Source organism: Mobula birostris, chromosome 4, assembly GCF_030028105.1.
Source record: "Mobula birostris isolate sMobBir1 chromosome 4, sMobBir1.hap1, whole genome shotgun sequence".
In the NCBI taxonomy this organism is placed as follows: Eukaryota; Metazoa; Chordata; class Chondrichthyes; order Myliobatiformes; family Myliobatidae; genus Mobula; species Mobula birostris.
Window position 1 is genome coordinate 28,862,056 of NC_092373.1, and position 19,030 is coordinate 28,881,085.

General features: G+C 41.8%; 1 protein-coding gene across 1 annotated transcript in view; it reads left to right on the forward strand.

The window, feature by feature from the left end:
- The window catches only part of rfc4 (replication factor C (activator 1) 4), a 26,286-nt gene continuing 7,256 nt past the window's right edge, over positions 1 to 19,030 (forward strand). Inside the window, exons 1-6 of the mRNA XM_072255074.1 lie at positions 1 to 100; positions 3,986 to 4,111; positions 9,229 to 9,307; positions 9,878 to 9,957; positions 13,263 to 13,382; positions 16,134 to 16,277. Coding sequence (XP_072111175.1) covers positions 3,993 to 4,111; positions 9,229 to 9,307; positions 9,878 to 9,957; positions 13,263 to 13,382; positions 16,134 to 16,277 — 542 coding nt within the window. The 5' untranslated portion in view covers positions 1 to 100; positions 3,986 to 3,992. The remainder of the gene's footprint in view (positions 101 to 3,985; positions 4,112 to 9,228; positions 9,308 to 9,877; positions 9,958 to 13,262; positions 13,383 to 16,133; positions 16,278 to 19,030) is intronic.

Genomic DNA, 19,030 nt, shown 5'->3' on the forward strand with positions numbered 1-19,030 from the left:
CGAGACACCGCACGGAACCGGAAATAGGCGCGGGGGATTGAGCCTGTTGGCGGGAGTTTGTCTCGGTCGCGAACTAGCGCTCAGTGCATCTTTATCCGTGGTAAGGAGCCGGGGGCCGGGAGTACCTGCCGCGCTTATCCATCCCGGGGGGTGGGGGGCACAGTTCACCGCGCCGGAGCAGGAGACAGGTTGGTCGATTGGCCGCCCGTCCCCAGCCGGATGGTGGGAGAGGTGGAATGTGAATGTCTGGCCTCTGTAATGGGGTTGGGAAGGAGAGTGGGGGTCACTGGGGACACTGGGTTCCCGTGGGTAGGGTGCATGGTGTATTTTTTTGGACGTGGGTGGGGGGTGCAGTTGGTACCTTAGCTGGAGAGTTCAGAAGCTGCTCTTGATAGGGACTCTTGGGAGCCAGTATATAAGAGGGTCTGTGAATGCAAAGAATGGAATTGGGAGATTATTTATGAGTCAAGGGTTAATGGATGCACTGTGGTTGCTGGGGCTCATCAGTGGATGCTGTTGGAATTTAGGAATCACTTTGTTAAATAATTCCTCTATTGTGGATGCTATTGGGAATGTTAATATTTATTATGAAGTTCCTGTTGTGCATTTGCAAAAAGTTATGTTTAAAAAGAATCCTTCTGCAATTTATCTTTAAGCCATAATGTGTCACCATGCAGTGCCTCAGCAATTATATTTCCAGATGTTTCCTGGACTTGTGATATAGAAACTATCCCAAGAGCGGCAAAATGTGTTCTTTAAGGAACGCCTGACCCTTTCAGACAGCTGGATTTTCTGGTCACTCTGGTAGAATAGTTGACTCAATTTGGTGGATTCAAGATTTGTGAGTGCAACATCTGTCACAATCATGAAGAAGAGTCTTGGCCCAAAACATAAGACATAGGAGCAGAATTAGGCCATTTGGCCCATCGAGTCTGCTCCACCACTCAATCATGGCTGATCAAGGCTCACTCCCCAGCCTCCTCCGTGTTACCTTTGATGTTGTGTCCAATCAAGAACTTATCAAGCTCTGTTTTAAATACACCAAATGACTTGGCCTCCACAGCTGCCTGTGGTAATACATTCCACAAATTCACCACGCTCTGACTAAAGAAATTTCTCCACATCTGTTTTAAACTGATGTCCCTCAATCCTGAGGCTGTGCCCTCTTGTCCTAGACTCCCCCACCATGGGAAACATCCTTTTCACATTCAAAAAGTTCCAATGAGATCTTCCTTCATCCTTCTAAATTCCAGCGAGTACAGACCCAGAGCATCAAACGTTTCTTGTATGATAATCCTTTCATTCCCGGAATCATCCTTGTGAACTGCCTCTGGACCCTCTCCAATGCCAGCACATCTTTTCTAAGATGAGGGGCCCGAAACGGCTCATAATAGTCAAGATGAGGCCTCACCAGTGCCTTATAAAGCCTCAGCATCACATCTCTAGTCTTGTATTCAAGTCCTCTTGAAATGAATGCTAACATGGCATTTGCCTTCCTTACCACTGACTCTAGCCGCAAGTTAACCTTTAGGGTGTTCTGCACAAGGACTCCCAAGTCCCTCTGCATCTCAGATTTTTGGGTTTTCTCCCCATTTAGAAAATAATCCGCACATTTATTTCTACTACCGAAGTGCATGACCATGGATTTTCCATCATTGTGTTTCATTTGCCACTTTCTTGCCCATTCTCCTAATGTCTAAGTCCTTCAGCAGCCTACCTGTTTTCTCAACACTACCTGCCCCTCCACCAATCTTCATATCATCTGCAAACTTGGCAACAAAGTCATCTATTCCATCATCTAAATCATTGATATACAGCATAAAAAGGAACATTTCTAACACCGACCCCTGCGGAACACCACTTGTCACTGGCAACAAACCAGACAAGGATCCTTTTATTCCCACTCGCTGCCTCCTACCAATCAGTCAATGCTCTAACCATGTTATTAACTTTCCTGTAATACCATAGGCTCTTAACTGGGTAAGCAGCCTCATGTGTGGCACCTTGTCAAAGATCTTCTGGAAATCCAAATATACAACATCCACCACATCCCCTTTATCTATCAATGGCTACCCCGTTTGTTTGAAGAACGTGGGAGGAGCCAAAGGAGAAATTACTTAGAGGACAAGTTCCGCTAGGCGGAGGAGAGTGGTGGTGGAGGGGAACTGGTTAGGTCTGTTGTAGCTATGGGCACTCAGATGGGTCCCAGCTATGTCTGCCTGTTTGTCGACTAAGTGGAACAGTCTATTTTCCAAGCCTACAATGGTGACCGTTCTGCACTTTTCCTATGCTACATCGACGACTGCCTTGGTGCTGCTTCCTGCACCCGTGCTGAACTTGTCAACGTCATCCACTTTGCCTCCAACTTCCACCCTGCCCTCAAATTCAACCGGTCCATTTCTGACACCTCCCTTCCCTTTCTCAATCTCACTGTCTCTGTCTCTGGAGATAGCTTATCCACCGATGTCTGCTACAAACCCACAGACTCTCACAGCTAACTGGACTACACCTCGTCCCACCCTGCTGCTTGTAAAAACGCCATCCCCTTCTCTCAATTACTCCATCTCAGCCGCATCTGCTCTCAGGGTGAGGCTTTTCCTTCTAGAACGAAGGAGATATACTCCCAGTGTGGCCTCCTGTATATTGGTGAGATTCGACGTAGATTGGGAGCCTGCTCTGTCCACCAGGACAAGCAGGATCTCCCAGTGGCCACTCATTTTAATTCCGCTTTCTATTCCCATTCTGGTATGTCCATTCACGGCCTCCTCCACTGTTGCAATGAGGCTACAGTTGGGTTGGAGGAACAACACCTTGTACTGTATGCCATTTGGGTATCTGCCAACCTAATGGCATGAACATCGATTTCTGAAACTTCTGGTAATGCCCCACCCCCCCTTCACCATTTCCCATCCCCTTTTCCTCTCACCTGATCTCCTTGCCTGCCCATCACCTCCCTGCCCCCCCTTTTTCTTTCTTCCATGGCCTTATCCTCCTCTCACCTTTTAAAACTGCTACTCATCTTTTTCTTTCCCTCCAGTCCTGCCGAAGGGTTTCGGCCCGAAATGTCTGCTGTACTTTTTTTCCATAGATGCTGCCTGACCTGCTGAGTTCCTTCACCATTTTGTATATGTTGCTTTGGATTTCCAGCATCTGCTGATTTATCTTTTTTTCCTCTCTTGTTTGTGTATTGAGATTTAAACCTACCACCTCTAGTTTATTAGCTCACATCACTTGAAATCTAAGTGGATGCCCATTGTATAACATTGTTGTTTCATGGCAAATAAAAAGACGAATTGTCCTGCAAACTGCAGTGATGGGCATCCCAACCACCTGGTTTCCATACCGTGTTACCTTGGGCATTCAGCCTGGAATTCAGAGCAATAGAAGGAAATGTAGATTATTTCAGAAAATGAAATATCCATCATTTGCCAGGAGAAAAACAGACCTTTTTTGTCCTTGGGTCACCTCGACAAACTTTGTTCTTCGTTAATCTGAAGTGTAATAGCAGTTTTATTAGGAAATACAGCAGCCAAGTTATACACAGCAATGAGTGACCTATCAGTTAATCAGATTTGTGTGATGTTGAATGTGGCCAGGACAATAAATGAGTATCTGTACTCTTTTTCAGGGTGAGGAAGGCTCATTAATCTTTATTGCTATCGAATTGAGAATGGTTTTGTCACGCCTCTGTCATGTTGTGCGCATGCGCCAGTCGTGCATGCAGCAGGTTACAGTTGCTCCGCAGTTTCTTACTTTTAAACTTAGTTATTTATTGTATTTTTTTTCTCACGGTAACACGTTGTAGCTGCACCCTCTCTAACATGCTGGTGGAGAGAGTTTTACTTAACCAATTTCCCCCGGGATTAATAAAGTATGACTATGTTGACAGCCTCTGTTTTCAGCGTTGTTTTTGTTGTGTCAGTGCTTCTCTTCTCTTGGAATTTCTTAGAAGAAAAATTTAAACCTTTGTAATTTTTGCTTAAAGGTGAAAAATGCAAGCCTTTCTAAAAGGAGCTGGTGTGATCGGCACTAAACCCTCAAGAGAGAAAAGTGCAGCAGGAACCAGTGGTGAAAACAAGAAGCAAAAATCTGTGCCGTGGGTGGAAAAATAGTAAGAAACGGACCACACATGATGCTTTATATAGTGTTTCCACATCACATGGAGTGTCCCTTTCCCTTGTAAATTGGGGGGGGGGAACTGTATTTATAATTACAAATGCCCAACTTGTGTGTGCAGACTGTGTGTTCAAATGAGCATTTGGCAGACCAGCAGGATGAATTTGCCAACTGTTGTGAGGCTGTAGGCATTTCCTGACAGGTGGGACCTCAATTCACAGCCATATGTCCGAGTTGTGTACTGTCCACTTTACAAATCACATCGGTAATCATGGCAGCTCATACTTTTCCAGAGCTGATTAATAATAAAATCTATTTGCATGCCATCTGAATTGTGATTTAAAGAGTCCCAACACATTGTACCGGAGTATGTGTCAATAACTTTGTCGAGGTGATGGGTGTGGTGGGGAGGTTGTTGGACGACTTTGATTTACCTTTCGAATGGTGAAAGGCCTAGACGAGTAAATGTGGAAAGGATGTTTCCCATTGTGGGAGAGTCTAGGACAAGAGGCCACAGCCTCAGGATAGAGGGGGACCCTTTCAAAACAGATGCAGAGAAATTTTGCCAAAGGGTGGTGAATTTGTGGAATGTATTACCACATGTAGCTGTAGAGGTCGGGTCGTTGGGTGTGTTTAAGGCAGAAATTGATAGGTTCTTGATTGGTCATGGCATCAAAGGCCAGAAACTGGGGTTGAGGAGGAGATCATAAAAAAAGATCAGCCATGATTCAATGGGCCAGATGGCCTAATTCTGCTCCTATGTCTTATGGTCTTATTTAAGGTATTACTGGTTGGAGCAATCAAGTGTGCAAATAAGGAATAAGTTACAATTAAGGACCTAGAATGTCTTGGCACCTCAGGGCTGGAGAAGATTAGAGAGAATGAGGGAAGTGGTAGTGGATGCAGGAAGTTTCATAAACTAAGAAGTGTATAGATGAGCATCCACATGTCAAGGGTTTAGATGAACTGTGTAAAGGAGATTATTATAAATGGGTTCAGTGGTCAGCATAGCCACGTGGGACAAAGGGCTAGTTTCTGTGCTCTACAAATAAGATCATAAGATTTGAAAACAAGGATGGAAACTCTAAAACTGAATCATTGATTAGCTCTGACACGCTGTAGCTCAAGTGTGGGAGAAATGTGTGTGTACAGTCATCTTTCTTTTAATTGGAGGGAAAATTGGTAATGAAAATTCGCAGGCTGCTTGCCCGTACAGATCTTCCAGGCAGTCCTGGATTTTCACATAATATTAACATAAATTAAACCACTGGATTCTTGTTACAGCATGCCACTTATTTTGTGGTTAAGGAGCAAGTAGTGCTTTTAGAACATAAATTTCTTATCTAGTTGTACCCTGTCACATTCATCTGTACAAAAACATTGATTTTTTTTTGAAAGATTAGCTTTACTTATCACAAAAATAACATAAATGCATCATTATCGAATCAGTGAGGGGTGGGCTAGGGGGCAGCCTGCAAATGTTGCCACGCTTGCAATGCTAACATAATGTGTCTACAACTCACTAATGTTAACTGTATGTCTTTATAATGTAGGAGGAAACTGGAACACCAGGAGGAAATCCACACTATCACAGAGAAACTGGCCCTTTGTCCCAGATGCCTGTGCTGTACTTATTTATAATAATCTCACGCTTCCAACACTAACATTACACGTCCACAACTCACTAACGTTAACTGTGCATCTTTGTAATGTGGGAGGGAGCCAGAACACACGGAGGAAACACTCAATACAAACTCCTTATAGGCAGCTGCAGGATTTGAGCTGCTGCTGTAAAGTAATTGTTGAGTTAACCACTGCCACACTGTGCCCTCTGCTGCTGCAACAAGCTTTTTGCCATTAACTCTGAGCTTATTATGAAACTGCATCATTACTGGTTGGCTTCATAAATCTCTAGCCCTCTTAACAGAATAAATATCTCAGAAGGTGACTGCAGGAGAAATATTTTTTATATTATTTTTAATTTAGGTCTTGCTTAATTGGTGAATGCATTCAAGGGAAAGAATTTTTTTTAACTAGTCTGTATGGAGACCATGGCTAATATTCAGAGCTTGTGTTGTAGAAGATCAGGAATGTAAACACACACTCCATTGTTTGGATTTGTGGCATTTCCTCATTGCTGTGCAGTAGGAATATGCCTAGCTTGGTAAACAGGGCAGTATTGCCATGCTGAATGAGAAGAATTCCTTGAGGGATAATCCATGTCAAAATACAGATTCTGAAAATTATATTGAAGCCTTATCTGAAGCCATTGATCGGGGCGGGGGGACATAATAGTGACTCTATTTTAAAAGTATTGACTTCCCAATCATTATGCTTTGAGAGGCTGGTCAAGGATTACACCTGCAGCATGCTACCACCCACACTGGACCCCCTACAATTCGCCTACCAACACAACCAATCAACAGATGACGCAATACCCACAGCCCTACCCAACGTCCTTACACATCTGGAGAAGAAGAATGCTTATGTGAGAATATTGTTCTTGGACAACAGTTCAGCATTCAACACCAGAATTCCCTCCATACTCGACAAGAAGCTCAGGAACCCCTGCCTTGTGTAGCTGGATCCTGGACTTCCCATCAGATTACCAGCAGGTGGTAAGAGTGGGCTCCCTCACCTCTGACCTTCAACACAGGTTCCCCTCAGGGCTGTGTACTAAGCCCCCTCCTTTACTCCCTGTATACCCATGACTGTGCCATCACCTATAGCTCCAATCCACAATTAAATTTGTATACAATACTACACTGGCCTAATCTTAAATAATAATGAGGCAGCATACAGAGAAGTCATCACCCTGACACAGTGGTGTCAAGAAAACAACCTCTCTCAACGTTGCAGAAACAAAGGAGTTGGTTATGGACTTCAGGAGGAATGGAGACAGGCTAAACCCTATTGACATCAGTGGGTCTGGTGTTGAGAGGGTAAACAGGTTTAAGTTCCTCGGCATAAACATCACCAAGGATCTCTCATGATCTGTACAGACGGTTGTAGAACTTTGGTATGGGCCCCCAAATCCTAAGAACTTTTTATAGGGGGCACAATTGAGAGTATCCTGACTGGCTGCATCACTGCCTGGTATGGGAACTGTACTTCCCTCAATCGCAGGATTGTCAGAGAGTGGTGCAGACAGCCCAGCACATCTGTAGATGTGAACTTCCCCTATTCGGGGCATTTACAGAGACAAGTGTGTAAAAAGGGCCCGAGCAATCACTGGGGTCCAGACTCACCCCAACCACAAACTGTTCCTGCTGATACCGTCCAGTACTGCAGCATGAAAGCCAGGACCAACAGGCTCTGGGACAGCTTCTTCCACCAGGCCATCAGACTGATTAATTCATGCTGATACAATTGTAGTTGTATGTTATATTGACAATCCTGTGTATGTACTATTTATTATAAATTACTATATATTGCACATTTAGACGGAGACATAATGCAAAGATTTTTACTCCTTGTGTATGAAGGAAGTAATAAAGTCACTTCAATTCAATAACTCTCTGCTGTGCCTGTGAAACATCTTCCTTCCTGTCCCCTACCCCTACTCCACTATATAAAAGAAAGGTGCAAAGGTTAATTTATTCAGAGTATACAACTCTGGAAATTCTTCAATTCTCCAGGTAGCCATGAAAACAAGAAAGAAAGAAAAAGGCAGCATGATTCCCACAAGAAAAACAAACAGCCCATCAAACCCCAAATCCCTCCTCCCACACAAAAAGAAAGCAAACAAAGCTTGTATTTGAGCTACGTGCTAGCCTCCTGCAGAGGTCACTTGAATAGGAAATGACGCCTTCAGTACTTGCTGTCTGCTTATTTACTGTTTTAATCCTCATTGCAACAAGACAGGTGCAGTTTATATTTAAAACAAAGTATAATATATTGGAAACACTTGGCAGTTCAGTGGCATCTGTGGAAGGGAAAATAGAGCTAATATTTTGGGTCTGCTACATCGAAGCCACACACAGGTTGGAGGAACAACACCTTGTATTCCGTCTGGGTAGCCTCCAACCTGATGGCATGAACATTGACTTCTCTAACTTCTGTTAATGCCCCACCTCCCCCTCGTACCCCATCCGTTATTTATTTTCATACACACATTCTTTCTCTCACTCTCCTTTTTCTCCCTCTGTCCCTCTCACTATACCCCTTGCCCATCCTCTGGGTTTCCCCCCCTCCCCCTTTTCCTTCTCCCTGGGCCTCCTGTCCTATGATCCTCTCATATCCCCTTTGCTAATCACCTGTCCAGCTCTTGGCTCCATCCCTCCCCCTCCTGTCTTCTATCATTTTGGATCTCCCCCTCCCCCTCCCACTTTCAAATCTCTTACTAACTTTTCCTTCAGTTAGTCCTGACAAAGGGTCTCGGCCTGAAACGTCGACTGTACCTCTTCCTAGAGATGCTGCCTGGCCTGCTGCGTTCACCAGCAACTTTGATGTGTGTGGCTACTTTATTATCCCTCTCAACCCCAGTCTCCTCTCCCTGTAACCTTTGACGCGCACTGATTAATCAAGAACTCAAAAGGATGTTTGGGTCCCTGGGTAGTGGAGGGGAAGGAGTAATCAGTCAAGTGTTGCATCTGCCGTGTTTGTGTGGGAAGATGCCGTAAAGGAGAAAGCGGACCAGGGAATCAGAAAGGGAGAGGTACTTCTGAAATGCAGGAGAGAAGGGGGGAGCGGAAAGTGTGTTTGATGGAATCTTGTTGAAATTGGAAAGGACGATCAGTTGACTTTTGGCCATATCCCATAGCCCCACTATTAGCAACACACAGTGCAAACAAGCAAATTAACCATCCAGCTGAGCCATTGACCTACATGACCTGGCCCTTCCTTGTCACAAGTATTCTTTTGTCCTTTCATTGAATGCAACTTAAAGCTAGCATTCTCGTTTTGGGGAAAGGTCTTCTAATTGTTTCCTCTATCCGCAGATACTGCCTGACCTGCTGAGTGTTTCCGGCATTTTGTTTTTGGTTTCAGATTTTCAGTGTTTGCATTTCTCTCTCTATGGGGTGGTATGTGGTGGGGTATTCAGTGAGTATGTATTTGTACTACAGTTTACCTCTAAAGTTTGTCTTGGTAACTTTTGTCATCTTCATACAGTCGGCCAAAATGTGTGGCTGAAGTTGCGTTTCAGGAGGAAGTTGTGTCTGTGCTAAAGAAGTCCCTGGAAGGAGCAGATGTGAGTGGCATTTATAGGTTCAGCTATAGAAGTTGTATTCATTTATATTTCAGCACCTTGGTAATGGGAGTATTAAACCACCTAAGTGACTGTTATGTCTTTAGTTGCATCAGCTCCTTAAATTTGTGGGAGATTTTAATTTCCCTGGTATTGACTAGACCATCCAGAATGTTAAGAGCTTGCACGGAGTGGAATTTGTGGAATTCCACAATTCCTGGGTCAGTGTACTGTATATAGAGGGGCCTGCTAGCTAGGGTGTGACACTGCACTTCCTCCTGGGGAATGGGATAGAGCAAGTGGCCGAACTGTTTGTTGGCGATAACTTTGGGTCCAGTAATTCTGCTCTGAGTAACTCAGTGCTGTATAAAAAGCAGTTAACAATTCCCAGGCCACTTGGGGCTTGTCCATTTGTGTAAAAGTGAGACACATCCTTTCGAGTGTTTAACCGAAAGTATGTAATAAATTCTAAGTGGGCTTAGAGCAGAAAACACATCTAAGGTAAAAGGATAACATGATACAAAGGTAGCTAGTCAATCTGAAAATACATCTATTTGAAATTGTCTGTTACAGCTTCCCAACCTGCTTTTTTATGGGCCTCCTGGGACAGGAAAAACTTCTACGATATTGGCTGCAGCAAGAGAACTCTTTGGGTAAGGTAACTCGCATCTTGTCAACCAGAAAGTGCCGGAATGTTCAGCAAGCCAAGCAAAATCAGTGGGGAGAGAAACACATTGTTTTGAGTTGATGTCCTTCCGTCATATCTGGAAATAGTTGGAAATAAGTCTTGAGGTGCGGAGTAAGGGGGAAGGCGGAGAGAAAAAGTGTCATGTTAGGCTCAAATTAAGATTAAGATGTATGGGATCCATGGTGACTTGGCCACTTAGATTCAAAATCAGCTTGCCTGTCGAAGACAGGGTGGTGTTCTGGTTTTACTCTTAGTCCTCATGATCCAGTCCTCATAAGGGATGGGGGGTGGAGAGGGTCAGGAACTCTAAATTCCTAGGCGTCATCGTATCAAAGGATCTGTCCTGGGACCATCACAAATGTGCCCTCACGAAGAAGGCGCAACAGCGTCTCTACTTTCTTAGAAGTTTTCATTGATTCAGTATGTCATGAAAAACTTTAACATGCTTGTAGGTACACTGTGGGGAGTATCATGGCCTGGTGTAGAAACCCCAATGGCCAGGGATGGAAAAGGCTACGGAAAGTGCTGGCCCAGTCCATCATGGGCAATGCCCACCCCACCATTGAGCGTGTTCACAAGGAGTGCTGCCACAAGAAAGCAGCATCCATCAACAAGGAACCCCCACCATTCAGGCTACGACTCTTCCCATTACTACCGTCGGCAAGGAAGCACGGGAGCCTTGGATCCCACACCACCAGGTTCAGAAACAGTTATTGTCTTGCAACCACTAGGCTCCGGAACAGCACGGATAATTACACTCACCTCAACTCTGAACTGATTCCTTAACCTGCAGACTCAGTTCAAGGATTCTACAACTCGTGTTCTCAGTATTTATTTATTATTTACATGATGTCTTTTTTTTTTGCACATTTCTTTGTCAGTCTTTGTTTATGTATGATTCTTCATAAATTCTATTGTACATTACTTTCCTGTAAATGCCTGCAAGCAAATAAATCACAAGGTAGTAAATGGTGACATGTATGTACTTTGATCTGTACTGGGACCTCTGCTGTTGGTGATACCCGTAAATGACTTGAAGGCTCAGGTTTTGAAGCTTACTGATTAGTACTGAGGGGATACTGAGCATTAATCGATATATCAGTCCACTATTTATATTTGGAGTTATGTGAAAGCTTAGGAAAGGGTGCAGCGGGCGTTTATCAGCTTGCTGCCTGTATTAAAGGCTATGTGCAAAAGCAGAGTTTGGACAAACTAGTGTTGATTTTTTGGAGTATTGGAAGCCGAAGGGAGACCTGATGGAAGTTTATAAAATTAGGAGAGGTGTACGTAGAGTAGACAGCTGCTACCTTCTCTCTGGGATTGATGTTTTAATATTAGTGGGCATGAAAGGGAAAGATGAAAGAAGAGGCATGGGACAAGCTTTTTATTTACCATGTGTTGGGTGCCTGGAATGTGCTGCCGGAGTTGGTGGTGGAGGAAGATGCAATAGAGGCATTTAAGAGACACTTGAATTGGCAGATGAATATGCGGAGAATGGAAGGGTATGGTCCATTAATGTAACTAGAACTCATTAGCTTAATCAGTTCAGCATAACGTCTTGGCAGAAGAGCCTCTCCCTGTGCTGCACCTTTCTGTACTCTAACAGGAGGCTTTTGAAATTGGATGAAAGGCAAGAATAATTAAATGATGAAAAGGATTGAAGCAAAAAACACTGGTCATTCTCTACAAGAAGAGACGATACATAAGCTTTTGTCTAAATCGACGGTGATTGAGGTGGAGTGGGTTGAGAGTTTCAAGTACCTCAGAGTGGCTGTCCCGAATAGCCTATCCTGAGGCATCAGCACCTGTACTATTTCAGGCTGGAGAAATTTGTCAGGTCTCCTTTGATCCTCACCACTTTCTATTGATGCACCGTAGAAAGCATCATATCTGGATGCATCACGGCTTGGCATGGCAACTGCTCTGTCTGAGCGCACGAAACTGCAGAGTCGTGAGCACAGCACATCGTGGAACCCAACCTCCCCTCAGTCGACTCTATCCACACTTTTCACTGCCTCAGTAAAGCAATCAGCCAAGTCAAAGACTCCTTGTAAATGTGCTCAATGGTGGGGTGGGCTTTGCCCATGATGGACTGGGCCACAACTTTCTTCAGCCTTTTCCGTTCCTGAACGTTCTCTGTTCATCACCCTTCCCAGAGTTTGAAAGCATGTTCCACCAGGCTCAAGGACAGCTTCTATTCTACTGTTACAAGATAATTCAACGGTCTCCTAGTACGATAAAGTGGACTTTTGACCTCATTTACCTCATTATACACTTGCAATTTATTGCCTGCCTGACCATGACACTTTATTCACATTCTTTTTACACACACACACACACACGCTTGTACTACCTCAGTATACTGATGTGGTGAAATAATCTTTGGAAAGCATACAGGACAAATTCTTTCACTGTACTTGTGGTGTACACTGTTCACTGTACACATGATAAACCAACAAGGTAAAATGGGTCGTAAAACTGATAAAAGTTTGGTCTGAGAAAGTGCAAATGGGATAATTAGAACAAGAAACAATTTAGTCAAGAGAAAAACTGAATATAAAATTATCTTTGTCTACATCTTGCTGCCTATTTTCTAACTTTTTCCAGTTTTGAAAGACCATGGACTTGAACTAATTGCTTCTTTCTACAAGTTCCATATACTGTGGATTCAATGTGGTATAAAGAATCCTAATATCAAAAGCAGCATATATTTTTGATTTCTGATTAGAGCAAAGTCTGGGTCACATCTCCGTCTACAATTTTATAAAAATCAACTTTTTAAGATTAGTACTTAACTATCCCTTTCTAAGGATATCATTCTTACTGGGGGAAGGTGGATCAGGAACTCTTTTTGGCCTTAAAACAGTATTCTTTTTATATATAATTTTTCTTTTAAAGTGTGACATTCTTGCTGAGCTTTTTTTGTATAGAAAAATAATCCTTTATGTGTATCAGTATGAAATTATTGGTCATAGATCTAAGTCTATTATTTCCATTCCAGCATATTTTGGTAATTTCTCTAAACCTACTCCCTGAATTTGAATAAATTTTTTAACTGCTTGGTGTTTAAAAGGGTAAAAAGAATAAAAAGCATTTATATTTCAGATCAATCATATTGAGATAGACATGGCACTTTTGTTCTGTCCAGTTTGTAACAGCAAAAATCTATATTTAGTAAAGCATTTTGAGGGTTTATAACCTTTATGTCACCCAAATGATTGTACCTTCCTAGAGTGGGTAAAATTAATTCCTATCACGTCCCATCTGTAGACCTGAACTTTACCGCAAGCGAGTTCTTGAGCTTAATGCCTCTGATGAACGTGGGATCCAGGTTGTGCGAGAAAAGGTGAAAAATTTTGCCCAGTTGGCAGTAGCAGGATCTCGTACAGAGTAAGTACTAAATTTTCAGTGCGGTTCTAAAAGGTTGTTGTATTATTGTTGAGCTTGCAGTAGTGTAACAGGCTCAACAGATTTCTGTTCCTTAGAAGCATCACCCATCCTTCTCCGAAGTGTAAACTCCAGTGCTTTTCTCTCACTTTAGTGCATTGAGATTATTTGCCTCAATTATTCACTGTAATTAAAATTCTGCATTCTACCAAGCCTGGTGGATAGAAGATTCACAGGAATTTCCTATTGGCTTCTTGAGTCACTATCTCAATGCTATAGTCACCACTTTTAGCTTCTTCCACATCTCCAAATATAATGTCTCATCTCCTTTCATAATCTTAGAGTCCTCCTATCACGTTGTTCTTTAGTCTAGAAAAAGGATTCTCAGCTTCGTTAGTCTTTTCTGACCCACCTTATCATAGCAAATCTTGTTTGCATCCTATCCGGATGCATCATGTGTCCTCAAGTCAGCATCACCACCCTTCTCACACATGCTTCTCACTGTCTCAGGAAGGCAGCTGATATAATCGAAGACTTCACCCACCCCAGTCATTTTCTCCCCCTCCTTCCCACCCACCCCCGCCAACCTCCAAAATCTGGCAGAAGATGCAAAAGCCCGAAAGCAAGTACCACCGGGCTCAAGAACAGTTTCTATCCCATTGTTGTAAGACTATTGAATAATCCAAACATGGCCTAGAACACAATGACTTTTTTAGGGACCTTCAAGTACGAAATTATGTTAACCAGAGTTGTAGATATACAGACCTATCAACAGTAGAATTAGAATTTTTCAAGATTCTTAATTCAGCTTGTGGTTCAATACCTAGTAAATCAGTTTCTCGATTATATAATGCACTCTCCCATGCTAAAAATGTAAACACATTGTATATTAAGGAGAAGTGGGAGACAGAAGCAGGATTGGTACTTTCAGAGGAGGCTTGGGGGAAAATATGCAGCTTTCAGTGGTCCTCGACTAATTCTTTGACTTGGAGAGAACATTGTTGGAAAAATATTATAAGATACTTTAAGACCCCATATCAGGAAAAATATAAAGATACAAACGTGATGTGTTGGAGAAAGTGCGGCTCCAAGGAGGCAAATCATTTCCATATTTTCTGGGATTGTCCTAAGTTAAGTCTATATTGGGAAGGTATTCATAGAACATTAGTTAAGGTACTTAGGACCCAGATACCTCTGAACTTTGAGACGCTCTATTTGGGGCATGTATTGTTTCTTGAACAGAAGGAAGACATAAAGTTGCTGCAGGCCCTTTTAGCGGCAAGTAAGAAATCAATCACTAGAAAGTGGCTAAATCCAATACCACCTACATTAGAAGACTGGCACGAAATTATCTTGGAAATATTTAAAATGGAAAAGTTGACTTACTCCCTGAGAATTCAAAAAGAAAAATTTTACTAAATCTGGAATAAATGGATTGAATATATAACCCCAATGCGAGCAGACTTTAGATGAATCTCCTAATGATTTATACTGCTCTTCTCATCAACACAGTAATATTGCTAATGTAAGCACCCCTAGTCTAAATGTTTACTGTTTTTGTCTTTTTTTTGTTTGGAAAATAGAGAATTAATACAAGTAAAGGAAAAGATTTGGGTAAGGGATAAAAAATGATAAAATTAAGTAAATAAGTACATAGGAATCGGATAATTATGTTTGGGGGCAGGAGCAAGCATGAACAAGTTAGGATATAAACACCTATAATGGTTGTTACATAGGCTTACACACAACATTTTGGACCAGAAGAATTGATCCAGAAGAGATGTATGGAAACTATTACTAATCCACTATTATTACTACTTTCCTTAACAATTAACACCATTACTTAGCCTAAAAGATTAGAATTTCTACTGTACATAATTATCTATTTAAGTGTCTAATTTCTTATATCATCTCAATGTGTACTTAATGTATAAATAATTATAGTTTTATACATATAAAAAAAGGAAAAGGTTATACATGTGAAAAAAGTACATGATACTTGTGAATTCCTTATCCAAATAAAATTTTAAAAAAGACTATCGAATAATCAATTAGATGGTCGCTTAACCTCACAATGTACCTTGCACTCTGCACTGTTCTTTCTCTGTAACTAACACATCATTCTGTTTTCTGTTCATTGTTTTAACTTGTACTACCTCACTGCACTCTTCTAATGAACTGATCGATATGAAAGGTAGGCAAGATCAGTGTTTGACTGTAGGTGTAACAATAATAAACCAATCTGTAGTACCTCAACATCCCTGTTATAATATGAGGCGCTACGTAACCAAATTTACTCCATCCCCTCTTTGATTTTTATTTCTACCTGTCTTTTTTTTCCAATTAAATATGTTTCTCTACATGGTTTGCGAATCTCTACTGTTCAGATTATTTTGTCCTCTATTTTATATTGACTCCTTTTTTTCCTAATGTTTCTGTGGACTACCCATTTCCTTACTAAGCTTTTTGCAATTAAATGTCACAATGCCTTCTGTATTGTTGTATTAATATCTTGTGTTGCATTCTGCAGAGGTACTAATTACAGCTGAAGTTGCCATTCGTAATGGAAATTATTAAATAGCTTCCAATTATTGTCAGTGGAGGAAAGAAAGTTAAATAAACTCATTCATCAAAACACATTTATCCTCATAGTTTCACAGCTCTGTAAGTGGTTCCTCTTATGAATCTGACGCTTAGTGCAAGTGTTCCCAGCTTGAATGTTTTTAATCGTTCCTGCTGTGCCTTTTCTTCCAGTGGGAAACCTGCTCCTCCATTTAAGATTGTCATCTTGGATGAAGCTGACTCCATGACAAGTGCTGCACAGGCTGCCCTTCGGCGCACAATGGAAAGGGAGTCAAAAACCACACGGTTTTGTCTCATCTGCAATTACATCAGCAGGTAGGAGAGCCATTACTAAAGAAATGTTTCCTTGAAGGGATGGCGGGCAGAGTAACATACTTTTTTACTAAATACATTTTAATTGCCTGTCAATTGTGTCTTTATAGTCTAGAGCTATAATATGGAGTTATTCTGAACTCAAACATTTAGTTCTAAAAACAGAGAACTTACTTCTCTTTCATAATCAATATGTAATACGGGTTCAGTGTCCCTTATCTGAAATGCTTGGGGCTGGAAGTGTTTCAGATTTTGGAATATGTAAGGAAATAACTAGGAATCGCTATCCTTTCTGGTTCAAAATTTATATGCTACTGGTAAGCAGTGTTTGTCTTGCACTTCATCACAAATGTTATGTACTTGACATTAAAAATCATTACATGCCTTAAATATGGTGTGTGCAAGGTAAGCAGCTTCGAGGGAATACCTGAATCGGCTGTTGAGCAACAACAAACAATGGCAGGCTTTCAGTCAACACCTCTGATACGGTGTTTTGATTACAAGGTTGTGGAACACAGTATTTGTATTATACTTCGTTTTTATAAGGGGTACTCAACCTGTACTAATGTTGAATTACTCTGAGATGATTCTTGCTATTCAATGGAAAACCCTAATGTTGGATAAGTGGATAGATTGCGTGTTGTCATTTATAACATCCTCCAACTGCAGGAGACTTGTATTCACATTTCCATTCACTAGTTTCTAGCAGACAAGTAAGGTGACGTTGAAGCAGGTAAGTCTTTGAATTTTGGGCCTACATTAAGTCAAACTTGGTTCTGTGAATCTTTTTTTACTATTATTTTAGAACATACACACACGTTACAGGCCCTTCGGCCCACAATGTTGTGCCGACCCTCAAATCCTGCCTCCCATATAACCTCCCACCTTAAATTCCTCCATATACCTGACTAGTAGTCTCTTAAACTTCACTAGTGTATCTACCTCCTCCACTGACTCAGGCAGTGCATTCCACGCACGAACCACTCTCTGAGTTAAAAAAAAACCTTCCTCTAATATCCCCCTTGAACTTCCCACCCCTTACCTTAAAGCCATGTCCTCTTGTATTGAGCAGTGGTGCTCTGGGGAAGAGGCGCTGGCTATCCACTCTATCTATTCCTCTTAATATCTTGTATACTTCTATCATGTCTTCTCTCATCCTCCTTCTCTCCAAAGAGTAAAGCCCTAGCTCCCTTAATTCCCTTTTGGAATAAAACATCTGAAATAAATGTTGAGAGTACTGTTCGAGATTAAAGAATGGCTTTATTTGTCACGTGCATCAAAACATGCTGTGAAATGCGTTGTTTGCATCAAATCAAATCGCGGGAATTGTGCTGGGCAGCCTGCAAGCACCAACATAGCATGCTCCCGACTCACTAACCCAAACCTAACTACGCCTTTGGAATGTAGGAGGAAACTCACGCGGTTGGGCAGAACGTGTAATCTCTTTACGGATAGTGGTGGGAACTGAACTCTAATCTGCAGTCGATGTGCTAACTGCAACGCCTCCATGCATCACTTTGACCTAGGGCATTTGATCCTCTGAGTATTGGCTCTCCTAGCAATCCCATCAATCCCTGTACCCTATTCTCTCACACATACCCATTAATGCTTCCTCTGAATCTCCCACTAGCAATCTATCTGAGGGATAATTCAGTTGCCTAACAGTCAGCACTTTATTTTTGGGAGGAAACCAGAGCACCTGGGAGAAACCCACAAGGTTACGGGGAGGATTTTGAAAAGCCATACATATAACTATGTAGTGAGTCGAGTGTAGTGAGCATAGCTTTGTTAAAGGAGAGGTCCCGTTGGACAAAACTGATTGACACGCTGAGTCACCTCCTTGGAAAAACTCAATGAGGGTGGTATGGTTTGTCCTGGTTGTCCTCCTTAGAGCAACGTTGATCAACCTCTTTAGCCACAACTGGAGTCTCAGTTGTGGCTAAGGAGGATACAGAGATATCTGTCAAGGGATAAGCATGCTCCTCTCCTGTCTCAATGGCCTGCAATTGATCACAATGGGCTCTGGGGACTTACCAACCTTAATGTTCTTCAAGAAGCCAACACCACCACCTCCTTCATATCAACATGTCCTTGAATGTCAGTGTGCCACTCCATGATCTTATCAATGCAAAGTACTCATTATTACCTTGCCCACCTCTGGATTTGGGGATAAGTTCCATCCTTTGTGGTCTTATTCCCACTCTAGCTAGCCTCTATATGTTAATGTAAAATAATAATAAATGTGTTGAGAACTCTTCATACAGTTGATGTAGTTCAAAGTACTTTATAATGGGTTGAAAGTACAAACATGAAAATAAATTTTAAAAAATAAACATGCAAAAAAGACAAAAAGATCTTAATTAAAAGCAAGGTTAAATATATAGGTTTTGAGCTGGTACTTAAAAGTGTCAACTGAGTGTGTGCCCCTTGTAGTTTTAGGTACTGTGTTGAATTTCACAGTTTGGGAGCTTGGGTCAAAAACGCTGATGTGCCAATTATCTTTTGAGGGAGATTGTTTACATTAAAGAGACCAGTGTGCAAAGTCCTGAGAGCTCAAACAGGATTATAAAATGAAAACAATTCTGTGATGTACTCTGGTCCCAGACCATTCCGAGCTTTAAAAACAAGTGAGAAATGTAAATTAAATTCTAAAAGATACAGGAAGCTAATGCAGATTAGCTAGGATGATAATGATACGTTTCCTTATTCTAGTTTTGATTAACAGTCTAGCAGTGGTGTTCGGACTGAGTTGAAGT